Source organism: Takifugu flavidus, chromosome 11, assembly GCF_003711565.1.
Source record: "Takifugu flavidus isolate HTHZ2018 chromosome 11, ASM371156v2, whole genome shotgun sequence".
NCBI lineage: Eukaryota > Metazoa > Chordata > Actinopteri > Tetraodontiformes > Tetraodontidae > Takifugu > Takifugu flavidus.
In genome coordinates this window covers 9,147,127-9,171,798 of record NC_079530.1, presented here as the reverse complement: position 1 = coordinate 9,171,798, position 24,672 = coordinate 9,147,127, and the positions used below count along the sequence as shown (strand labels likewise).

Below are 24,672 nucleotides of genomic sequence, written 5' to 3'. Positions count from 1 at the left end.
AACCATTGTTGTCACATAACTGTCCATCACAATCAATCTGGTAAATTTGGATTTTAGTATAGAAGATAAAATGTTATTAAAGTTTATAGTTGCTTCAGGAACAAAATTTGTTGCTTATGTTGTTTACTCAAATTTACCCACCCAGGGATACATCAAGAAATAGCTAAATATTGATAATTTAAAAAAAACGTACAACTTTTGATCTATTTTATCCTCTGGAGGTTTTAAACATTAAATTAAAAGTTATTATGTCCATACATTAGAAAAACTAAACATGACTGCTATCACGATGTATACATGGGATTTTATAATAGATCATTTTTGTGCATCGATTGAGTCGATTAATAATAGTGAAAACAAATAGAATAATACAATTATCAGGTCATTTGGCGCCCCCTAGTGGCTAACACACAGCATTACATCTGCTAAACGATGACGTCATAAACAGATTGTCGCGTGTCTCCAGAAAAAGATGATTGGTTAAGCCAGATGTCAATCAAAATGGTACCCTGGAAACGAATCCAGCAGAGGGCGTCGTCATAATTGATCGATTTCAAATAGAAGCTCTCTTGATCATTTTAAGAAGATTAATCAGTATTATTGATCATTAACATGATGGATCGAGAAGAACCCGTAGGAACCATACAGACAGTTCTCTGTAGCAAAACATTCTAAATACAGTCGCTGATGTTAGCTGCTAATAATAATCGCTATTTTGTAAGAACTTTAACAATTATTATACAATCAAGTTTTTTTAGATTTACGATTTATTACACGTCAAGAAATTCTTAAAGTCCTATGTGAGGCTATAAGGTATCTAAAATGTATGTTAATGTGAGAATTCCCTAATTGTTTTATAAAATTGATGGTAGATAAGAGGATTAATTAATGATGAACAGCACAGAAGCCACTTTTGATTTATCCGCATTTTTATATTCTTATTTTTAATACATCTACAGAGTTTGATTTGAATTTTAACAAAGAGCAGAATATGAGTTTTAAGCCTTGCAAAAGGCAAACGCTCTTATCAAGAGTCACACTCGTGATCTTAGTAACTGGTCTCTTGTGGGTCGGCACTGGGAGGCTTGTGCAGAGTATCACCAGCAGAGCTGCTAATTTATTTCTCATTAAAGTTAGACAAACAGAACCAGCATCTGCTCCCACTAGAACCGCAGGTTACCCACTCTGGTGTGGGATCAAAGAGTCCCGACCTGGCTCAGATTAGCAGGCGCTCGCCATCAACCCTGCTCGCCTCACGTTTGCTGCTTACATCACGGACTAATGTGATTATGTTAATCTGTTAATCTGATGCTCCTGCATTGTAAACCCCTTCCTGCTACAACCAGATAGTCAAACCTCCTGTTAAAATGCTGAAAATCATAATATTATAAAATTAGATTAGCGCATTCGCAATGTCCGTATAAATTGCTGTATACACCTGATCGTCTGCGTCCACCTGTGTGCAGGATTTGCTGGAGACCAAAGAAGAAAAGATGAGTCGCACGCTTTAGTGTCGCAATCTCTTTATAAGTTTACCGTACACACCTGAGAAGCTACAATCTCTGAGCACCAACAACAAAAATACCACAGACAAAATTACTGCTGAAAAACGTTTTTTTTTTCCTGACTTTGTTCGACAAACTAAACAGGTGACCTGAGACGTCTGCACAGACACCGTGATGCAACTTCCTGTCCCGTGAACAGACTAAATTAGCATCGGCCATCACAGTAGGTGTCCGCCTGGTAGTCAAATATAAAAATTAGTGGAGTTCTGACAGGCGGCTGCATTCGCAGCATCAGCATTAAAGCAACACTAACCTTCTTTGATGGAGCTCTCGTCTTTGATCTTTACATCAAAGTGGCAAACCTTTCAAAAATTAGCCAAAGCAAAAATAGAAAACCCTCTGTGTGTGTGTGTGTGTGTGAATATGCCACCTGTTTCCATGACAACCAGCCAGCGGCGACAGTGACCTCTAGACGCCCACCTGATGTCTCACCTGAGCGTTCTCTGCTGTCAGGGTGTAGAGTTCTACTGGATGTTCTGTGACCTCAGCTTCATTTACAGGCACCACCTTTGGTGTCATTTAAAATTACCTTTATATACACTAAGTTTTACCACATTGTGCACATCCTCCAGCCTTCTTGTTGGTCCCTCCATTATTCTCCGTGCACGTTCACTCTGCTATCGTTTGCTTTGGTCTGTGACGTATTTTTCTTAGGAGACTAAGGTTTAACCCCAGAACAACAGAGACACAAACAAACGTGTTTGGCAGAACCTCGTTTAGCGCAACACTCTGGAATCAACCGGATCGATGCCGATCGGTCCCCCGGGGTTTTGGTTCGCCATCTGGCTCGGTGATGTCTGACAGGATGCAGTGATGGAGGACGGCTACCTTAAAATTTAATTTCAGCGGGTTTAAAAATAAACTCTTTCAAATGTATGCACATATTTACATCATGGTGTGTTTGTGTGTTTGGGCATGTGTGTGTGTTTGTTTGGGGGGAGGGCAGAGGATAGAGACCTCAGTCCTTTGGGGTGTGGGCCTCTCAGGTAGCAGCCCCCTCTGTGTCCCCGCCCTCCTCCACCTGGTTGCCCTTCCCGAGCGTTTTCAGCTTGGCGAACACGTCCTTCAACGTCTCCTTGACGCCCTTCTCCAGCAGGAAACCTTCGCTCTCACACTCGGGGTTCTCGGGGTCCTCCATGGTCTCCAGAGCCGTGAAGAGGTACTTCAGACCTGCCATGTCCACCGACTGACACACACAAACATGGGTGAGGCTACGTGGGGCAGATGTCTCATTCGTTTATGATCAAATTTGACTAACAATAACCCTGATAGGCCAGTAATCAGCTGGATTCTTCACAGGGCTAATGAAGATGATCTAGCTCCTGTAGCCTCAGATCAAGATCAGGAGGTTCCTCTCGAAGCTTGTGAGGCCAAACTTGTTGTTTTGACCCACATAATCAATCTGATTTTACCCACAATGCAACCTGTTGCTGCTGTGGCCAGATTAACCCCCGAGAATAGTTCCTGATCCTCAGTGAGCCTGACCACCAGCAGGCAGATTAACACGCCGCAGAACCAGAACCAGATCTGCAAAACCTCTCCGGCAATAAAGAACCTGGATCACCCGGCTGCCCAGCAACAGGTCGCCACACACAATGTTTTGGAGAAACGTGATGCTCCAAACAGAAGCAGGAAGTTCTGACATTCTGCAGCTGGAACAGCCACTGAGCTAAAGCGGAGCTAAACATTTTGCTGAAAATGAAACTGGGTGGTGCAACTTTACCTCCAGGATGATGGTGAAGATGATGAACACCCCAATGCTCGACATCATGCCACTAAAATAGGAGAACAGGGCCTCATGACAGCCTCGGGTCCAGATGTTGAGCTCCTCGATGCGGTGGTCATAGTCATAGTGGGCGGAGTTATTGGTCAGGTGATGCTGGATGCAGGGCCGGGGTGACCCGGGGTTACAGCAGCTGAATGGGACGCTGTCCATCAGGTATTTTCCTTCCACGTTACTGAGGACACGGCTGTGAAATGAACACAAGAGCTAAAACTTGGGTTCACTTCCGAGGTTACAGAACGCTGAGAAATGCCCTGAAATCGACATCCAACTCATCAGTTCCAATGAATCATCTTTGAAAAAGGTCAAATGTCCCGACACAACCCTCCCTAAGCTAATAAGTTAGTTTTGAAGTGGCAGTAACACACATGCAGCACACAGACAGCGCTGTCATTTCTGAGGGGCGGAGCCTCACGGTGACTGACAGCAGGATGTTAGGGGGTTGACCCACAGTTAACAGGATCTTGGATGATCTCAGGGAGAGAGTAAGACCCTTTTAAGAACATTTAGACAGAAACCCAAGTTGTCATGCGCCCATGCTCAGGTGCTGCAGAATTTATTTGATGAAAGATCAGCTGATAACTGATCGTGTTAGCTTGCGCTGCTCGTGTTTCAGCAGGTGAGAATGTCGAACACTCCCGTCAGTAACCTGAACAGGTTTAACCTTGTCCCGTTAGTTAGCATGTGAGATTAGATCCTGCAGATTAAGGCGCTAATAAGAGGAATCCAGTGCGTGGACCTGCTCATGGGAATCTTTACCTTCTCCTTTATCCTCCTCTGACCTCTTTAACCAAAGACCCCCTGCTGAGATCTGATCCAGGATCTGAGCGGAAGCATTTATTCTGTGAATCAGCTTCAGCCGGATTTAATGTTGGACTACAGAAAATGTCAGAGAAAGATAAAAACCACATCAAACTTCTACCAGCAGCGTTGACCCGTCGGCTCCTGGGAACGGTTCCCCTGCCGTGTGCTCCGTACTCACTCTCTGACGGCGTCGTTGCTCATGTCCAGGTAGCGGTTGCTGATCCACTGGACCTCGAACCAGTCCCTGAAGTTGTTGTTGCCGCAGCAGCGGAACTCGATCTGCGTCAAGTCCAGTGTTCTCTTCATGAAACAGCGTCCTGGCGTGTCCGTGTCCTTGTAGAACTTGATGCTGTTCTTCAGGCCCTCGGCCAAGGTCAAGTACATGGCGAACTGCATGAGGAAGCAGAACAGGGCCGTTACCAGCAGCAGCACGTTGAAGCCGCAGCAGAGCAACAGGTAGGTCTTCAGCATCGGCTTCCACTTGGAGAACTTTATGGGGTCCAAAGAGTCGTGGCAAACTTTACCCCCGAAAGCGTTGACCCCGCAGGTCAACATGCCCACCAGGATCAGCAGGTTGGGCACCAAGTGGCTCTCGTTGTTGTCCATCATCTCGCTCCTCTTCCGCAGCTCGACCTTGAAAAAGATTCCGAGGGCGAAGAGGAGAATCCCCACGATGACGGAGATCCAGTAGAGCATCCAGAGTCCTTGAGCCAGCTTCACCCGCTTCTGCAGGGTGAACTTGACCGGCATGAACGGCATAGTAACGCCTGAGTGAGTCCAAAACCAGCAGCTTCAACAATTACAGACGAAGAGCGGGGGAACCTGTCCAGTTCAAGACTTGACCGTGTTCCTCAAAGCAAAGGTGGAACAGGAACCAGCCATCATGCTTTGCTGCAGGTCAGGACAGTTCATTCTGCCGAGGACGAAGGGTCCGCCGTCAAATCGTCCTCCTCCACCCGTTTCCACAGGAGAAACTGACAACACAGGTCCCCTCCGATCATCTGAGATCTCGTTAAAGGAGATCAGCTCCTGCCGTTAATCCCCCGAATTAACACTAATTGGTTTGATGTTAAGCATCATCTTCCTGTCACGACTCTGCAGGTGTGCCACAGCAACAGGGAGCAGAAGAACCCGCCAGAGAGCCCAGAAGAACCGGCCCTGATCCCTCAGCTCGGGCTCTTCACAGGAGCAAAGTCATGAGGATCAACGTTGGAGAACGAAACTCAAGATGATCGATTATTCCTGCAACTCAGAACCTCCTGTCCAGGTGTTCCTTCGTCCTTCAGAGAAATGACATCATCCACCGATGTTTAAACCAGTTTATCTCCAACACAGATGTTACTGGTTGTAATGGGATTAACACCAATAAACACCACTAAAGAATGTTTCCAAAGCTTTCTCGTGTACCTGATCAAAGTTGTATAAAGCTGATCTGATGAGGGGCAATCTAATTCTAGGACGGTGGGCGGAGCCACACTTGGAATCAGTCGGATCAGCCTGATGATGGCGAACGCGTGAGGCCGCGGTGACATCAGCAGAGGACGCGTGCGAGCAGTTTTAATCATTTTATTGATTTGTTCTTATACAATATCATACATACGCATTTGTACAAGAATTCACAGGTGAAGAAATGATGCAGCTGCAAACATCCACAACAAACCTATAAATAAATAAATAAAAATGACGCTAAACAAAAATTCATTTAACAGAAAATGGCATCACACCGGGAAAATAAAAGTTTAAAACTGAAATAAAAAAATGATATTTCAATACCCGATATGTGCTTTTCACCTCAGGAGAACCCTGTGAGGTTTTAAACCACATCCCAGAGTCCTTTGGTGCCGAGTGGAACCGCTCTATCGCGCTATGAGTGACAGGAAGTCGGCAGGGTTCGTTTTAGCGTTTCAATAATTGACCAGAGGTCAAAGGTTAGAATGAAGCTAAAATACCTGAAAGGTGACCAAACTTGAGACCCTGGCTGTAGGAAGTCAATTGGCCAACTGGAAAGACTTGGCGTTAAAATAAGGGGGACCAGGGGCGTCACAGGTGCTGCCAGTCAATGGTAACCAGCGTCTGGTTGGCTTCCTGGGCGTGTCCGATAACCTCGGCGATGCCGTGCTGATGCCACAGCCGCTCAATCTTCTGGTAACGCTCCAAACAAAGATGGAGGGGATTCCCACGCCTGCACAAAGAAACAGATTCAAAAGGAAAGTACTGATCAGGATGAATAGACACTCTTTAGACACATTTTATTAGGTCTCACCTGATCAATTGCTTGTTAACACTTGTAGCTAATCAGTCAATCACATGGCTTAGTGCATTTAGGCATGTAGACATGGTCAGGACAACTTGAAGTTTAAACCGAGCATCAAGATTTAAGTGACTTGGAAGGGTGAAAGGCTGGTCTGAGTATTTCAGTAGCTGCTGATCGACTGGGATTCTCACACACAACCATCTCCACTTTACAGAGAATGGTTCCAGAAAGAATAGTGAGAGGTCAGAGGTCAGACTGGTCTGAGATGATCAATAACCACTCGGCACAACAGGAACCCTGAAGAAGCTGGGCTACAACAGCAGGAGACCACACCGGGGCCTCTCCTGTCAGCTAAGAACAGGGAAGTTCACTGGTTTCTGGACCATGACAACGACGAAGGCAAAAACGTTGAAACTTTCAGAAGCAACATCTACCCAATATCGCGGTTATTCGTGTATATATGCTGAGGACGTGTCAGGGACCAACAAAAAAGTTCTCACAAAGATAGAAGAACAAACTCACTTGAGTCCCTGGTCTGTCTCTCCGTAATCATCAAGATATGGAGGGGGATAGAAACAACCTTTGGTTTTACCTGCAACAAACAACACCTGGCATTCTCTCACCCTGCACACACACACACACACACACAGATTAATTTTGGGGTGGGGAGGTAATCGAGTGGGGTGTGGGGTGGATGACACGGTACCTGAGGAAGAGTCCGAGGCCGGCTCCACAAGTGAAGGTGTGAGCGGTGCAGGCGCCAACGTCCTCCCCGTCCACCTCCGTCTGACAGCAGTAGCTCTGAGAACAGAGCAGAGAACCACACACCAGACACAGAGTCGGAGCTCGGGACTTGTCTCCACCTGACCGAGGGCACCTGCGATCAAGAAACGCACGGATGAGACACCAGACGGAGGCAGGTGACAAAGGTGAGAGACACAGGTCGGCGGCAGGTGAGGTACCGCTGAAGTGTTACAGTAAGAGGGAATAACAGGTAGACTGACGTGAAACTGGAAGCCTGGTTGATCAGAACACTGTAATCCTCCGGCAGGCGGATCAATCGGTTCGACTCTCTGGGAAACCTGATGATGATTCCACCCCCCTGCAATTGTTGTCTCACACCTGGATGAGAACACCATCTGTGGCAATCAAATACAGATGCATGATGACTGATCACAGATTCATCGGGAAACTTTAACTTGGTGTGTGTGTGTGTGTGTGTGTGTGTGTACCGGTGTATGAGCGGCTCCAGCACTGTGCGTTGGCTGTGGTACAGCTGCAGCAGGTTGGAGGGCATACACAGGTAGCTGCAGAGCGCCTCCCACTGAACCGGACCTGAAACTACATCTGAACGGTCAGAGGACCGCGTTCACGTGACCATTTTCTCATTATTGTATGTTTGCAATTACCCAGCAAGTCAGCAGGAGGAGTGGTGGAGTTCAGGTAGTGGAAGAAGAGGGCAGCAGATCGGAGGAAGGGCAGCATGCCGACTTTAATGCAGTGAAGCAGCTGCCACCCAGAGGTGACATCAGGTAGGACACTAAAAAGACAGTGTAAGATTAGCATAATAAATCCATCTGAAACGTCCGTGCATGTATTTGTACGGAAGCGATTATAATTTTTGGGGTATATTTATGTCTGTATCATAGACAAAGATGAATTATACAAAATCCTTATTCAGCATCAGTTCTCATCCAATCTCATTTTTTGAGAGGACATAATCTCAGATTTATTATTACTCTTAATCATGGTTACATAATAACAAGTGTGTGTGTACTGACCCGCCCAGGTGTTTCCTCAGTGTGTTGTAAAGCTGAAACGTGAGCTCCTCCTCCTCTGAACCGATGCTGTCCTGATCCATACACACCTCATCTAAAGACACACAGGTAGAAGAGAAAAGGTTTGGTCTGGGTACCCACTGCATGAATGTGCACGTGTGTGTATAACCTGTGGTAGACGTGAGTAGGATCTGAACCAGATGAGCCACGGTAATCAGGTGTAGGAGATGGAGATGGGCGGAGTCTATGACAGTATTCCCCGACTGGTCCAAACAGTGAACCGAGCTGTAGGATAACACGCCATAAACCTGGAGAGGCAGAAAACTGGAGTCACACAAGATTCACGCTGCCAGCTGTACACATATGGACACACTAATGTGTAGGGTCTCCTGCTGTGATCACATACAGGATCAGCTCATCCAGGAAGGGCAGTGCAAAAGTAAACTCTGAAAGTGACTCTCACCAGGAGGTGAAACATGTCAACGTCGAGGATACACGGAGTGTTATCCACCTGGGAATCTGGAACCAGGACTGCAACAGACACAGACAGTAAACAGACATTAACATTAGAGTGTCTGGAAACTTACAGATTCTGATGACAGGGACTCAAATACAAGCACAGGTATACTGATAAACACTAATATATAGTTGAAGTGTGATGGGCTTTTTTATTCTGATTGTGAGGATGTTTGAGTGAGCTATGAAACATCTAAGGATGTTCTGCGTGCGTACCTGCAAACAATCTGATGAAGTGTGTGTGTGTTGTTTTCATAGGAACTGCAGTCCAACAGGCAGAACTAAACCTGGTCAGAGAGCTCAGACAGTCATCCTGGCGCACACACACAAACACACACACACACACACATACACACAGAGTTAAGTAGTGCATCACAACCTTCAGATCGGTTTGGTGTATTGATGAATTACCTGTCGGCAAGGTAAACTTCCAAACAATGGCTTCTCCTCATCCATTAGGAGGCGCTCTGTAAAGAAGCACCATCAGTGCTCCAGCTGTCGTGTGTACTCTCTGTTTACCTGTGACCTCTCAGGTGTGTGTAAATACCTATACTCTGGATGGTGTAGGCACAGGTTGACCAGATCAGCACTGGGATTCTCTGGTCCTGTTCATTGGGGTTGACATTCAGTCCCACTTTGTAGGTGGACAAGCTAAAGGTTGTGATCATCTCATTGATGCTGCTGGAGAAAAGGTTCCTGAAGGAGACAGAGAAAATCAGGATTTTTTGACTAAAGTTTACTAAATTAACTGCACCAATAGCATTGATTGGGATCACGGCTGCTGATCAATACGTACTGTGGAGTGAAGTCCACGCAAAATCCAGGAACTGCGAGCTGTGCCCCCTCAGTGATCCCTGAAACAAGTTTACAACTTTGACATCGACCACTTGTCTATTGGAAACAGCCATTAGCACTTTCCAATGAGGAGGAGATGATGGGCACCAACCTTTAGAGGACGTCCTGTGGGAAGCATGAAGTGCTACTATCTGTTGACTGGACATTTTAAGCCACGCCTCCAAACTGGGATGACTGACACTTTATGAAACAAAAGAAATAGTTAGGCTGGAATCCTCCACACTTAGATCTGCTGAATCAAAACTGTAAAACTCCCACTACAAACAGCGGGTGTGTTGTATTATGGTCTGGCTGAATTGCCAAGGGTTTGTAAGGGGATTGTAATGTTAAAATCAGTTTAAACTCATGTCTGTTATGATGATTTAGATACGTGCCTGTGATCGGGTAGGTGAGTGTGTGTACCTGTGGTCGGGCGTCTCTGTGTGTGGTAGGAGAGGGATCACAGTGTTACTCAAACATTCACACAGGGGACACAGGAACTCTCCATTTTCAACATTGTAGCTTGTGTGACCACGAAGACGCTGCTGACGTCTTTGCTCCTTCAATTGCACAGCCTCAAAGTACCTGAAACAACAGACACACTCATTGTTTAGTGCTACGTTTGTGGTCCCTGAATGGATGGATTGCGTGCAAGTGTCTGCGGTGTTTCACCTCTGCCAGCAGCTGGCGTGCATGATGTGTCCACAGCTGGCAGTGTGAATTCCCAGAGACAGGTCAGGGTGCATGAACAGAGGATCGCGACGTTCTAAGACATATTCACACACATCTGAATCAACACCCACACTGATTGGCTGCTGCTCTGATGACATCAAGATGCTCTACTCACCTGGGTCAGGCAGGGCGCGTTGGCGGTTTTTGGACAGAACTGTTGATCTTTGGACAAATGCTGCCAACACCATTGCTCTGCCTTGACCTCTGACCTCCTGTTCCTCCTGACACAGAATACAGGTCACTGGCTCTCGCCGGTCAGCTCCACCCATCCGCCTGGGACCTACACACGTCTGTGAAACAGATGATGGCTCTGAACTGGGAGCACTGGAGGAGAGAAGAGAAAAGGGAGATAGAGAGAATTATTTATGAAGCCACCGCCATTTGCTATGACATCACCAAAATCTTGAAGTAACTGGATCTGGTCACAGGTGACTAGGTGTGGTTTTGTGTGCACCTGCTCCCCACAGGTGTTTTCACCTTGCACACGCAGCAGCAGATGTAGAGGCCTCCAGCTCCTCCAGACTTTGCTGGAACAGCTCTTTGTTCTCGTTGATGAAGTGCTTCTGCATCTCTGACATCTGAGCCATGATCTTCTCTCTCCTCAGTCGAGCCATTTCTGCCTTTCTCTTCCTCTCCGCCTTGTCTTTATCTCTCACCATCTGCAGGGACCCCAACAGACCAGTGTCAGAGGTCATCAAGGACCGGTTACCGTAAGGAGGAGTTAAAAGACAGTACCTCCTCTGGACCTTGTTCTTGACTGATGGGTGCGGCTGATGTGGAGGCTGTTCGTTCTCTCGTGGTTTTGATATTTGACACCATCTACCACAAAAATGTGAATCAGGTTTAATGTAGAATTTCAAGATCTCAGCCGATTGACATTTGCCGTTTTCCTCAATCATAAAAAAACGAGAGTGGAGAAAAACAAACTGTGTTGCTACTTAGACTTCACATCTCCAATTCCCTGATAAAGGTTCCTATATATTAAAATCCTTACACTTCACTGTAACATCAGTATTTACCTTCAGGATCCATGTGATCATGTCTTTGTGGATTTCCAGATGTGGAGCATTTTGCAGACTCTCCAACAGAGCCAGAATACTGCCTGATGGACTTGGAGCTGCACCAGGACCTGCGCAGGGGTGGAAACCCGGTTTAATGTTAGAACATCGCTAGAATATTTAGATAATATGGCTTTCGTGTACTGACGTGTGATCTTGCATGTGTAGTTAAAGGTAATGTCGTCTTCTGCGCTGCTGTTCTCCAGTTGTTGATGCTCTTCCAGAAGAGCTAGTCCCACCAGATGCAGTACCTGTAGACACAAGCATAGTGTTTTAGGGTGTGGTGAAACAGCACTTTTCACCTGTAGAAAACCTGAGCTTGTTTTACTTATAGAACCTGGTTCTATTTCCTCAGAGCCGGCCCGAATGTGTCTTACCCTCTGCAACATAGAGTCGGTCCAGCTGCCCCCACTGGGCTCACCTGCCCACTGCAGCACAGCCCCCTCTACAGCCAACAACACATCACACTGCAGCAGGTTCACCAGGCTACCAAACAGAGGACAGAGTGGGGGAGGGGTCGGTGGGGGCAGGGCTGCTCACACACACAAAAAAACCCAAAAAACACACACAATCATTAAAAACAACGAAAATAAATACACCAAGCCACATTTATTCACATTGATTAAATTATCTGAAGATGTGCTGGTCAGACAAGAATGTTTACCTGAATCCTCACTGTTCTGTCTCCTCAATTTTCTCTGAGTGTCCTCAGCCTAAAACACACAGCAGATATTAGTGCAAGCATCAGTTCTAACTTAATCAACAACTATCATCAATAACCTCATTGATAAGTGAATCCATCACTTACCTTGGATTGATCGGCTCTGCTGTAGTGATGGAAGTACAGATTAAAGTGTTTGTTTAACTCAGGTCGTAGTTCATACAGACCTCGACCCGTCACACCTGGTTTCCTGAAAACAGTAAAGTACACACTCTACTACACTGTGTAGAAACTGTGGCTAGTCAGGCCTGTTGTATGACATGAGAATTTACGGTATTTAAGGTGGACTGACAATTGTCAATGTGTCAGACTAACTTGAATAAGGCCACAGTGTCGATGACTTTCTCCAGACCTGTCTCCTTGTTACCCTGAAGAGGCAGATAAATGGATCAATTGAAAGCAGCAATCAGCCAGACAGGTGACGAAAGCGAGAGGCAGACAGGGGTCTCACATTCTCTGGAAGGGCCTTGACTAGCTCACTGTGAGCCATCGGTCTGATTGAAAGCTGATGAATTATTTCTCTTCTGACCTCATCAAAGGGTTCCACCTGACCAATACCTGACACATAGCGCTCACCTGCACAGACAGAAACTTAGATGATCTGGAACATAGATTTTCGGTCCATCATATACGACCTGGCTTACCTATAACCATTATGATGAGGTGTAACATCTCCTCTACCAGAGTGTTGTTCTGCTGCACCACATCCTGTCAGACACACACATTGAACTTTAATCAGACTGCAGCCTGAGCAGAATTAACCAACAGCTATTGTGTCTAAAGCATCATTACATGTATTTCCAAGTAATCCCAAGCACGTATCTTAAACTGGGTCACTATGACCCTCTAAAATGTATGAAACATGGAAATATTAAACTGTGATGGTAAAAATATCATGCAGCTCTAGCTTCTGGGATGTAAGCAGGCTGAAAGAAGAGTCAGCACTAACCTTGTTTGCTTCTCTGTATCTTTTTCTGCAGTCTGCAGAGCTGAAGATGTGAAAAAGTTCAAATCGATTCAGAACAATCATCAGGAAGTGGTTGGGTTCCATCATGGATGCCCCCACCTGTTTGACAACAACCAGAACTGATTTAGGGAAAAACCTTACCTTTTCTAAACTGTTAACATGTACATTAACAGCTATTCTCATAGACTCAGAGCTGTGTTAAGTACTGTATTAATAATGCATTTATACCTGCAGCATGATGACGTCTTTGTCAAACATCTCCACTCTGCACTTCACATTGTGATAATAATAAATCTGAAACACAAACATGTCAGTTTGACAAAGCTCTACGGGTAAGAGTTTATTGTGATCATGCTCAACTGCAGCCATCCGTGACAGAACCGTCAACAGATGAGCCCACAGCGGCAGAACAGACTGCCAGGGTCACGTACCTGATTGATCAGAGAGAAACCATTTCTTCTCCACATCCCAGCATGCACCTGGGCGCAGAGCACAAGGCAGCGAAGGGGAAGCTCAATCAGGAGGGGGGGGCTGAGTTCTCCCTAACAGGAAAATGAACAAATTAATACAAAGACACATTCTGATACAGATCAAAGAGACAGAGCAGAAAGAGAACTGACCAGGGGGAGTTGTTCTGGGAGACGAGATGTGACCCCAGTCCTGCTGAGGAGGACGTGAAGCCCTGCAGGAAATCAAATGGTTTATCTTCAACCGTCCAAAAACAAAACATTAACAACTTTTTTGGCTGTCCATTGTGTGTACCTGCTAACAGTCTGCAGACCGGCAGGTGTATGGACACTTTGTCTTGGGACACCTGGTACCTGAATGTGTCCACACTGTGACCTGCTAAAGTCAAGCTGATTGGCTGCTCACCATCTAGAAGGCCACTCAGACAGTGACTGAGCGTGCTCAGACACCTCTTATAAGCTTCGATCAGCACGCGCTCCTAACACACACAAAAGAGAAAGGGTACTTGTAATTTTACTAGTGGACAGTAGCAGTATTCCTTTCTGTGCCGATGAGGCAAAAGACCTCACATGCCCATTGCCAAGGGTCACAGCACAGAAGAGGATGCGGGTGTGACACCAAATATTGGACTCTCCTTTACACCCTCGCCACAAGGTGCTGATAAGCCATAGGAGCTTGTTCAGAAAAAGACTGATCCATCAGGCCCCTACACCTGCAATTGATAACCACTGTTCAAACTACTTACAATAGTTTCTGTGGGTGAACGGACACCGGGTGTAAGTGACAGCTAGACCTGTAGGGGGTTGGATTTGTGTAATGTAATGCAAAGGAGCAGCCATTGCTGCCTGGCTCTCCAGGTAGGTAAAAATCTTTCAGAAACTTTTAGGCTTGATTTCTCCCTAAACTTATTTGAGGAGTGTCCCCATTCCAATGGCCATATCTTCTTCAACTATTTTCAGACATGTTCTTACATGTTAAGCTGGCTGGAAAGTTTATAAGCTACACCTTCAGAATCAAATAAATAACAAAATGCAACTCAGGAGACTCATCCCTGGTTTTTCCCCTTGGCTGGGCACATTTTAATATATTGTTAATTTACTCACATCAGTAGAGCACCAGTCCTGGATCATGGAGATGATATTAGTGAGCTTCATCTGCAGAGTAAATGCTGCCTCCCACTCAGGTTCCATTTCTATGTGCTGTCCCACCTGTCTCAACACCGGGTCCATCCCCTGAGAGACAAGACACATCTGTGAGATGGATGCACTCAAACTCTCCCCGTCTACCTGTGCAGGGAAGCGGGTCTTCTGCTGTGTTACCTGCATACACTTGAGCAGCTCCAGAAAAGCATCGAGACCTTCTAGAAACTTGATTCTGAGCTGATCGGTCCAATCAGATGGACGACTGATCAGGACGTACCTGAACACGATATACAAATTTCCAAATGTAGCTGCAATATCACGCAGAACAAAAAAGACGTGCTGATGTGTGCTGTTCCTCACTTCAGGTCACCAATCAGACTCTGGACTCGTCCAAATTTAAACGCCTGCTGGGCGGTGTAGCGGTCAAACTGGAAGCATCCATGCAAGTCTCTGTGACGCAGATGATCGACAAACGTCCTTATGATTGTCTTCATCAAATTCTCCTCCACCATGAGCATCCGAGCCTAAACACACATTAATACGCAACGTTATCGATTGATTTAGATACCAACGCAGTTGTTGCTTAATTGTACTCTTGTTGCATTACAGAAGATTAAAGAGGTGAAGTCCTGGAAAACATGTCATCGACTTCACACACACACACACACACACACACATCACATAAATTGTTGATAAATTACTGTTGTGGCAGTTTAAACTTGAATGCAGTTGATGGGTAAAAAGCAAACTTCATTGCACTGAACGCATGCTGTGATGAGTGCCGATGCAGCTCAGCTGTGGCATGATGGGAAATTACCTAATCCCCGAACACAAATGCACTGAACTCACCAGGGATGGAACGGTGAATATTTGTACTGACAGGTCAGTGATGGAGAACTCACGGTCGTGGTCGTCTCGCACGTAGTCATTCTGCAAGCGCTCATAACTCTACCAGCAGGAGAAAGAGAGAGCGAGAGGAAGAGAGAAAGAGAGAGGGAGAGAGAGAGACAGGTGTGTGTGGAGGTGCAGAGGAGGATGAGGAGTACTCACCAGGGTTGGGACAGTGAAGAGCTGAACTGACAATGATGTCACAGACACCACTCTCTCGTGGTCGTCCTCCATAAAATCTGTCTGTAGGCGTCTGTAGTTCTGGGGGGGGGGCAAAATTTCACCTCTGGGTCAGAGGTCACTGCTGGAAGGCCGATGCCCCCCCCAACCCAACCAATCGCAGTCTCCCCTCATCTCCCAGTACATCAAATCCAGTAAAACAAGCCAGTACGTAAACCAGTACGTCCACCACTATGGTGGTCATGGTGAAAATGAATCACCTGAGTGGCTACTGACCAGGTGGCATTATTGTCTGATGGTGAGTGATAGAGCTGATACACATGACAAGTGACCTCACTAATGACAGCTTTGGCAGATGGCATCACTGATCAGTGCAGCACTCAGTCAACCTCGGGTGCCATCGATCAGGTGTATTTGTCAGTCGATCACCAACTGTCATACACGGGAACACTTGTCAGGGCATCAACCAGGCATGTTGGTTATTGCGTTGATCAGATTTACTGGTTACTGAGCAGGCATACTGGTCGGCACACAGGGGGCGATGAACCAACTTTGTGGCTAAAACTGGAGGCATATAAAACAAATGTAAGTATTGATCAGGTGTGTTACCTTGGCGAACTGAACAGCAAAGATCTTCTTGTATTTCAGGTCCATGAGGAGGCTATTCATCAACAGTTGGTGGTAGATGTTTCTTGCTCCTGCAGCAACAAATTTATCACAGAGTTACTCAAATTAGAGAGAAGAAGGGTTCAAAACTGTAACAGTTTGTGTATACCTTTCCACATCTTGGAGTCATTGAGCATCAGCTGATCGACCAGTGAGGAGCTGCCACCCTGAGGTCCACTCTGCAGACCAACCTGACACAGAATCCTACGCAGACCATCTAGAATGTTCAACACAGAGAGAACCTGATACAAGGACCCGCATCGAATCCTAGACTTGGTCTAGGCCATTACACAGATGCGTGCTGGGTAATAAAGTCCAGATGTACCAGAGTACTGGATGATCTGTCCCAACCAGCTGAGGGTCTTAAGCGCGAAACACTGATGAGCAACCACAGATGAGTGCATCACCTCCACCCGGAGAGGCTTCGACTGACGACTGGTGTTCCTCTATCGCAGAGACACAGACAGACATGCTTTTTTCCCCCCAGCGAGCAGTTAATACAAGTTACAGGTTTAAAAAAAGTGATGCTCACCACAATGACAGACTTGGCCTGTTCACAGAACTGGAAGTCTCCGTATCGAACAGACTTCCTTCCCTGCACATACATGCATTTATTGTTCAACAAACCTGCAGTGTTATGCTCTTGTTGCTGTATGACAGACATCATATTTTGCATATCTGACATATTAGGACACCCTTTTCAATGTACAGTGGTGGACAAAATTAACGGAACACTTGCATTATTTAGGGGGTCTGAGCTTTTTGTTATTTGGCCATTAAAAGAAGCGTTCTTCTAGCCCAGGGGTCGGCAACCCGCGGCACTGGAGCCGCATGCGGCTCTTTGGCGCCGCCCTAGTGGCTCCCTGGAGCTTTTCCCAAAAATATGAAAATGGAAATTGTTTTAATATAATTTCTGTAGGAGGAAAAACGTGACAAACATTCTTAAAGTTTTCCAATGCTGTATAAATGTGTATAATAAATATTTAATTTCAACATCTCATTATAATGGAAGTTAAACTTAAAGCCACGTGGTGCGTCATTCTCTCCAGGATGCTGCAGGGAAAATAAACATTTAATCATGAATGCTCATTATGTATTTGTAGCCTACTTATCATTTGGAAAGTAGGTAATACAGCTAATATAGACACTTACAGCATGTGTTGCCTTTATTATAAGCCCTATATAAGGCGTTTAATTTTTTGCGGCTCCAGACAGATTTGTTTCTTGTTTTTTTGGTCCAATATGGCTCTTCCAACATTTTGGGTTGCCGACCCCTGTTCTAGCCATTTCCAGAAGAACCTCTGACAGGAGGAATCTGCTGGCACACTGAAAATAGTGGCCTCCTCAAAAACATGATCTCAAACCCTTCGAGCAGCTCAGTCAGATGCTCCAATAATTTTGGCCCCCACTGTATGTAAGAGGACACTGTGGCAGGAATACAGATAAAGGTTGTACTGACGTCTCTGTCCACGGTGGTGGCGAAGCTCACAGCTTCTTTCTGGCTGCAGTTGACAGCTTTCTGCAGAGTGTAGATCACCTGCTCATAAGTGTGGACTTCATCATTGAACATCATGCAGTAATACGTGTCTCCTCTGTCCCTGAACACAAAAAGAAGTCATAATGAGAATAATGACCCGACAGCTGTGAAGGCAGCTGTGTGCATTTGTTCATACGGGGGCTCCAGGCCGGCAGGTAGCTTGTCTGCTTGTTCCCAGGTCAGCATGTCCACCGCGTACTTCAGGATGATGGCGAAAATACTGTAAGCACGGGTCACCAGGTCAGCGGGAAGCTGAGCTACAGGGTCCTGATGAGGACAGAAAGAACAGTGTGAGACACGCACACACATGCACACACACGTTAGGTCTGTGGCTAACCTCCTCAGTGTCTCTGCTCTGTGCTGTCGGTGTGTGTTTCTGACAGTAAGGACCCTTCTTCCATGCTTCAGAATCTCCACAGTCACAAAAGCCTCCACCTCCCGACGTGGTCATCTACAACACAAACGTGCACATCAACAACGCATCACATGCGGCTGACAGGTAACCAGCACCATCACAATGACAAAAGGAGAAAAAGGGCATACTACAGACTAAAACCTGCTGCACATTAGATCCAGGTTTAATGTTGTATAGTCAATAAATCATCATGGCAACTACTGCTAAACCTTATTACAGAACAGTTTACAGCCAAATAAGACTTAGTTTACTGGGTTTTTAACAAAAGTAAGTAGTGATCTAAAATCATGGAGAGAATATAAAAGTTATTTTGTTACCCGACTTGTTCAAGTGACATGACGAAGCATTGTTTTGTGGGTGTGTTTGTACTCACTCTGTATCTATGCGTTTTGTGAACGCTGCCCAAGAAACACTGCATGCACAGAACACAAGTTGGATCAGCTGCACACTCCCTAACACACACACACACACACACACACACACACACACAGACAGACAAACAGATTATATTCATATAGGTGTATAGAAGTGGGTCCACAGTCTAATGTATTGTCATTGATGTTAAAATGGTCTGTGGGCAAAACAAACCAGGACAATTGTGTGCACCAAATTTTGAGTCATAAAAAGTAGAACAAAAAATGTTTTATTTTTCCTATGAGAGCCCCACCTTTATTCTGCACCACTGTATAGAATAAAGATAAAAAGGATCTGTGGTGCGTTACCTGCAAGAGTAGGTGGGTTCGCCCACTTTAAACACATGTCCACACAAGGGTGATGGTTGGTTCTTCTCTTGCAGGAGGGCCAGTCCCGAGGCTGGCTCTTCCCCCAGAAGGAGCCACTCCAAAGGTGCCAGGAGAAGCAGTTGACAGGCCAGATCCTCCCTCTGCTCCTCTCTGCTGCTGCTGCTTGCACTTGGGCCCAAACAGAAGATTCTCGGTACATAAACAGCCAGGTGAGCGTACACCACCTGTTGTAGGTCAGCTGCCAACTGCCATCGCTGAGGAGAGGAAATAAGAAGAATTCATAATACCATTCAACCATCATTCAACGTACTGCGCTTCACCTCTGTGCAATACTGCATACGTCACTATTACCACATTGTACCTTATTAAACTGTATTATACAATACCTGTGCTGCCTTTGCTAAACCTCAGAGGTCATGGGCCCATTAATCAGCTTTCTGATGTTTCCTTTGGCCCACTGTGAAACACTAACTTGGGTGGCACCTGATAATGAGAGCAGTAGGCTGCCAACACTGCCAACAACAGGGTAAGACATAGAATTATCTAAGTTCCACCCAACAAAAGGGGAACTATAAGCTGGTACCATATATAAAACACGCAACAATGTAAAGTAAATTTAAAATTGCCATCCCTCTTACTGAAAGCATACACCTAGCTGTGACCTAAAATTTATATTAGCATTAGCACATGTCTGAAAAATAGGTCACGGATTCAATGACCAGGTTTATCCTCCCGATGGCATCTGCATACTAAAGAGGGTGAATAATTAATGCTGGGTAAGTTTCTCATTAGGAGTTTTTGGACCAGAGTGGTGTCCGATTTGGGCTAAAATAAACAGGCAGTTTGAGCACAACGTTTGCACACAAGCGGAGCACAAGTGCCGGTTGATGTTAAAATAAAGTTGGTGTATCCCAACTTTATTTTACAGCAGAATCATCATCCGGGGACACCAGCCGGTGGACAGATGTGTCCGTATTTCACGTGTCAACAGCTGTAACACTTCTTACATGTTATGTCGCGAAGTGGAAATAAGCGTGCTCCTGGCTTGTTTCATGACGATAAAGTGAAGTTGGAGGAAAACATTTCCAGGGCCGATTAACAGGAGATTTCCGGTTATCACATGAATAACCTGCCGTTGTCAAGGTGGCTCGCACTGTCACACACAACATCTGGGCATGACGTGCGGATTTTTCAATCCGAATAGCGCGTTTAGCTTTAACATTAGCTGTGTAGCTGAGCTGGGCTGGGGAAAAGAAGCCGAACCAGAAGCAGCTTAGAGCGCCATGACGGGTCGTTTTGCCGGGATGACAGCACGGCCGACGGCTGATAAGCAGGATAGTTCGGTGAGCCACTTACCGCCGAGGTGTCTTTGGCTGAAAAATTCAGGAATTCAGCACTTAAAGTGGACGGTGAATCTCTGTCCGACTCTGCGGCCGCCATCTTCCCTCCTTCTGCTCTACGGTTGTTGCAGGAAGAAGAACTCGGAACCGGAAATGATCAACAGCTGGGCGGTCGCAGCGGCCGGACTGGTTGGTCTTTTATAAGTTCTGCTTCTTCACCCTTGGCTACTTTGGAAGTGTTAATTCCTTATCGTTTAATGCAAAATTTTAATGAGCTTTGACTTTCAACCATTTCCGCATTTTTGCGGTCAAACCTTGGTAATAGTCTGTTAGCATCATGCTAACCTTCAACATTGATCCGAATACAATTATGGATTGTTAGCAAGATAAATTCTTTTTAAAAATAGATTTTAAAATAACAACACCATAACAACAAATAATATGAAAAACATAACAAAATTTCAATGCATCAAAACGTTTATTAAACATTTTATTACATATTAGTGCTTGATCAATTATGATCAAGGATCAGATGACAGTAGATAAAGCCTTACTTAGCTAGCTGAAACAGCTATAGAGTCGTGATATGTTGACCCCCCCCCACCACCACCAACAATCCTCTACATCTCTCATTTACTTATCATGGATACATTTGAAAATGATACATTGTCTCCAAATCTTCCCAAAGATGCTGGGTCTGTCAACCAAACCAGTGATCTCCCATACACTCCCTGTTCCAGAAGACTCCACACAGCCAGCACCATTCTGCCTTGCACAGAGGACACAGCATGTGCATACAGCCACCTGCAAGGGGAGGCAACACATGAATACACCAGGTAGAACCAGTCTGGTTGAAAACTGTTGGAAGAAACTGTGTTTATACCATTTCTCTCCACAGGCGCTGAACACTTTGGGCAAGGTTTAGTTGATTCCTGCAGGAGGAGCAATGAGGCTTGATCCCATCTCCCTCTGAGAGATGCCCCTTCATCCACTACAAAATCCTAAGGAGAGGGAGGAAAAAGTATATTATGTGTTAAACCGTATTACAAAAATGTTATCTCTAAGATAGAATAAAAAAAATTGTAATTTTGAATATTATATGTAAGGGTATCACTGACAACAGTAGTCCGGCCAGAATATATTTTGAAATTCTCATTTCAAAAGCAAAGATTTGCAGCACACAAGACATGTCAATGTTTACATTTTGTGTTTCCCAATCACAAAGTCGGTGGTGTTTTGGGAACCAGTTTGATAGTTACCAAATGTGTGACAATACTTAACCTAAAAGGTGTCGTTATCATTCCCAAATATGTCACGACAAAGGGTAAAATCAAGGCTCTTTAATGAAGATGCCTTTGAAAGATGACTCAAATGTGATTGCAGTTTTGGCCACAAACTTACAAATAGCTCGATTAATGATCCACTAATATCCTTCCTGACTGGTTAAATAAACTCACCTGTGAGCCTTCAGCAGTGGTTTGGGACTGTGTTGCGAGACACCCCCCCTCATGGTAGCCCTCCCTGCAGATTCTGCAGAAGACAAAACCACAGCCGATCTGTCTGTCACACTCCACCCTCCTGCTGTCATCAGGTGGGACAAGCCCCGCCCCACACCCAGGTGAGGGACACATGAGTCCCCCGCTCCTCAGCAGGCATTCCTCAGCACCATACTGGAGGTACCGATCATACTGAGACACAAACACATCTGACATGAGTCAGGAGAGGGAGCTATCAGTGAAAAGAAGCTGTCATCAGACTAGTTCAAATATTTCACAGATTTACTATGTCTGCAGAAAAGTAGAAACCCGACCTGATGTTCTCCCAGGATCCTAAAGTGATGAACTTCTTTAATGAGAGAGTTGATGCAGCCAGCTGTAGACACATAAAAAGGAAACCTCATATAATTTTTTCAGCCCCCTGCAGCATATAAGCGATATAAACATGTAGAAGTGTGATACATTTAACAACATGTAATGGTCTATGTTACCAGCACATGGCAGCGAGTAGCCAACAGCAGGATCGTAAACAAACTGTCTCTCATTCAGTCGGACCTGACAGTAATGACGGAAACATTCCAGACAGATCACATGACGCGCTAAACACTCAAAGACCAAGACCACATCCCTGAAAGAGAGAGAATAGTTAGTGTGTACTCAGCATAAAATTAAATTGAGAACAGAATTTTTTGACAAATCTAAATTTGCTTTTGCAGATTGTTTATAGTTAATATTGTACAGTGTAATATTGACAGTGTGTGAATGTTACATGACATCAGTGCAGGCAATGCATGGAACATCTCTGCTGTTGGTCATAATGAGGTCGAGGGCCACAGAGTGATCATTATCTGAGGTCGGGTGTGATGCACACTTCATGTAGAACTCCTATGTGAATATAGAAAACATGAGATATTATCTGTGACTCACACCCTCTTTGTTTTTCTCACACAAACACATGTTCCAATCATTTTCATTTCTTATTTTGCTGCCACACATTTGTATCTCCACCCACTTACAGCTTCAGTGCCATGACAACCATCTGAATGACACACACCGTGAACACGACTTTGGAGGAGAACATCATCCCAGCAGGATGGACCCTGACAGAGAGAGGATACATCACGATCATCATCATCGTCTTGTATCTTTGTAAAAACCTGCAATACTGCAGTATATTTATACTGTGGCAGCAGATCATCAGAGTATAAACACTATTTTGTGTGAGTAGAAGTACCCTGCTGAGCGTCAGTGTCGCCTGTCTACAGCTTCGGCAGCGAACTCTCAATTTTCCAGGTTGGACCAACTTGCAGCTTTTACAGTAGACAAAGAATGTGCTGCGAGGACGCACGCCTATTAACACAAGTTCAAACACCGTCAAAATGCTACTTCAACCTACACAACTGTTGAAGACTGTTGCAGCACAATTAATAGTTATTCATCTTCCACCACTTACTGTGGTCTTTTGCACCTGCAGACTGCAGTACTGCACTGTCTCCTCCCAGTGCTGCTTCTGCTCCTCCTCCTCCTCCTCCAGCTGTTGCTCCCACTCCTTCTGAATCATTCCTCTCTAGGATCACACCCAATGTAGAAGAGGTTGTGGGAAGTCGTGAAGCGCTAAGGTCCAATCTAGTCAGGCTGTCATGATTCTCTTCCTCTCCTTGGGACAGATGCTCTGGCAAAAGGAGGGTCTTGTAGGAAGAGGAAGCTGGAGAAGGGACAATAATGTGCACGGTGCTTTGTTCTGGGAGGTCACAGCCCTGAAAAGAAAAAGTGATGTTAAAGTAAAGGTACAGAGTTATGAAAGAGTGAGGTTGGGATTAGGTTACCTGCAGTGTAGAGGTGCTTTTCAGCTCTCTCCCAGCAAAAAGAACCCGCAGAAGATCTGGCTGAACTCCCTGCTGCTGACCCACCACCTCCTTCAACTCAGCTACAGTGGCCTCTTCCTGCAGCTCTACGACCACTTCTGGTCCCAGGTTATACCTCACAAACACTGAAGACACATATTTTCACTTATTTACAGGCCTAAAACCCAATTATCCTGACCCACAATCTATTTTATTTTTAATATATACTGAACTGCTACCTGATTTTACTGACATTACGGGGAAATAACATCTAGTTAAGCCAAGTTAAAGACAATTACAAGGGCACATATTAAACAGAACCACTCCTTACCCAGGACAACCAGGGCCCCAGCAAATAGAACCTCACAGGTCCAAATTACAGGTATATAAACTCAGAAATATCAGGTCAGTGGACTCTATAGGAACCACATTATAGCCACGTTAAATTCAGCAATATCCGATTAATAGTAAGTATAGTCGTGCAAAACGGTTTAAAGATCAGAATATGCATATGTGTCAGGCCCATAAACCCAAGGATCACAGATGCATAAGTACTAGGCAAAACCGAGTTAGAGACCAACATACTAAAGTGGTTGCTACCAGTTAAGAGTTCAAGACAGGTACAAGTACAACTAAGTAAAATCAGTACCAGCAGACCCATGTAGAACCAGGTTATGTATGGTGTCTGTTTTACAGTAAAAGCGGATTTGAGGCAAGTATAGTACTAACAACCAGTTAGCTGGTTAGCATAACCAAAAATAACTAAACACCTGTGAGGTTATAAACACCTAAAACTCACCGATCATCAGCCTCGTCGACCTTCGCGGCTCCAAACGTGTTTACAGTCGGCCTGTACCGATGCATGATGGGTACTGTAGTCACCATCAGACTACAAACGAAACAACTACGTTTTCAAGAAAACTACAATTTAGTCGCGTAGA

The 24,672-nt window shown here is 45.2% G+C and overlaps 3 protein-coding genes and 2 long non-coding RNA genes across 7 annotated transcripts; 2 read left to right on the top strand and 3 right to left on the bottom strand.

The window, feature by feature from the left end:
- Positions 1–1,506: 1,506 nt before the first annotated feature.
- On the bottom strand, positions 1,507–5,204 carry prph2b (peripherin 2b (retinal degeneration, slow)). Its single transcript, XM_057047061.1, has 3 exons — positions 4,331–5,204; positions 3,289–3,535; positions 1,507–2,751 (listed from the first exon to the last, which is right to left on the bottom strand). The coding sequence occupies exons 1-3, from the start codon at positions 4,909–4,911 to the stop codon at positions 2,548–2,550; spliced, it is 1,032 nt and encodes a 343-aa protein (XP_056903041.1). The 5' UTR covers positions 4,912–5,204; the 3' UTR covers positions 1,507–2,547.
- On the top strand, positions 2,279–5,849 carry LOC130533551 (uncharacterized). The gene is made up of 3 exons (XR_008952613.1): positions 2,279–2,414; positions 2,659–2,770; positions 5,254–5,849. It is a non-coding gene; the product is annotated as an uncharacterized LOC130533551 (long non-coding RNA).
- On the bottom strand, positions 5,705–20,560 carry ubr2 (ubiquitin protein ligase E3 component n-recognin 2). 3 transcript variants are annotated; one of them, XM_057047056.1, is made up of 47 exons: positions 20,408–20,560; positions 19,031–19,305; positions 18,682–18,760; positions 18,231–18,344; positions 18,030–18,160; positions 17,816–17,954; positions 16,889–16,951; positions 16,682–16,802; positions 16,466–16,573; positions 16,300–16,388; positions 15,673–15,771; positions 15,472–15,570; positions 14,983–15,146; positions 14,800–14,899; positions 14,584–14,712; positions 13,775–13,958; positions 13,633–13,694; positions 13,444–13,554; positions 13,241–13,306; positions 12,995–13,111; positions 12,690–12,753; positions 12,497–12,621; positions 12,361–12,413; positions 12,133–12,235; positions 11,989–12,037; positions 11,702–11,856; positions 11,473–11,575; positions 11,286–11,395; positions 11,002–11,085; positions 10,744–10,925; positions 10,382–10,590; positions 10,207–10,300; positions 9,958–10,119; positions 9,647–9,735; positions 9,497–9,554; positions 9,248–9,396; positions 9,112–9,167; positions 8,917–9,013; positions 8,648–8,715; positions 8,354–8,492; positions 8,188–8,278; positions 7,816–7,946; positions 7,639–7,747; positions 7,411–7,545; positions 7,113–7,283; positions 6,929–7,030; positions 5,705–6,334 (listed from the first exon to the last, which is right to left on the bottom strand). In XM_057047056.1, exons 1-47 carry the CDS (start codon positions 20,489–20,491, stop codon positions 6,193–6,195), a joined length of 5,364 nt encoding a protein of 1,787 aa, XP_056903036.1. In that variant the 5' UTR covers positions 20,492–20,560; the 3' UTR covers positions 5,705–6,192. The 3 variants fall into 3 exon arrangements, with proteins under 3 accessions (XP_056903036.1, XP_056903037.1, XP_056903038.1); XM_057047057.1 differs by lacking the exon at positions 15,472–15,570; XM_057047058.1 differs by lacking the exon at positions 15,673–15,771.
- Positions 20,237–21,861, top strand: LOC130533550 (uncharacterized). The gene is made up of 3 exons (XR_008952612.1): positions 20,237–20,394; positions 20,523–20,580; positions 21,080–21,861. It is a non-coding gene; the product is annotated as an uncharacterized LOC130533550 (long non-coding RNA).
- Positions 20,851–24,671, bottom strand: prkn (parkin RBR E3 ubiquitin protein ligase). The gene is made up of 11 exons (XM_057047060.1): positions 24,531–24,671; positions 23,714–23,877; positions 23,341–23,644; positions 23,122–23,237; positions 22,904–22,987; positions 22,657–22,772; positions 22,379–22,515; positions 22,202–22,263; positions 21,849–22,079; positions 21,275–21,392; positions 20,851–21,195 (listed from the first exon to the last, which is right to left on the bottom strand). The coding sequence occupies exons 1-11, from the start codon at positions 24,535–24,537 to the stop codon at positions 21,092–21,094; spliced, it is 1,443 nt and encodes a 480-aa protein (XP_056903040.1). The 5' UTR covers positions 24,538–24,671; the 3' UTR covers positions 20,851–21,091.
- Position 24,672: the final 1 nt, after the last annotated feature.

Coding starts and splice junctions, on each gene's coding strand:
- prph2b (XM_057047061.1), bottom strand. CDS start 4,911: ATGCCGTTCATGCCGGTCAAGTTCACCCTGCAGAAGCGGGTGAAGCTG. Junction 3,536..4,330: donor AGCAACGACGCCGTCAGAGA/GTGAGTACGGAG, acceptor TTCATTTCACAG/CCGTGTCCTCAGTAACGTGG. Junction 2,752..3,288: donor TCTTCACCATCATCCTGGAG/GTAAAGTTGCAC, acceptor TGTGTGTGTCAG/TCGGTGGACATGGCAGGTCT.
- ubr2 (XM_057047056.1), bottom strand. CDS start 20,491: ATGGCGGCCGCAGAGTCGGACAGAGATTCACCGTCCACTTTAAGTGCT. Junction 13,112..13,240: donor AAGACGTCATCATGCTGCAG/GTATAAATGCAT, acceptor GTTGTCAAACAG/GTGGGGGCATCCATGATGGA. Junction 6,335..6,928: donor GAGACAGACCAGGGACTCAA/GTGAGTTTGTTC, acceptor TTCTTTGTGCAG/GCGTGGGAATCCCCTCCATC.
- prkn (XM_057047060.1), bottom strand. Junction 22,988..23,121: donor CGACACTGACGCTCAGCAGG/GTACTTCTACTC, acceptor TCTCTCTGTCAG/GGTCCATCCTGCTGGGATGA. Junction 22,080..22,201: donor GGATCCTGGGAGAACATCAG/GTCGGGTTTCTA, acceptor TTTGTGTCTCAG/TATGATCGGTACCTCCAGTA.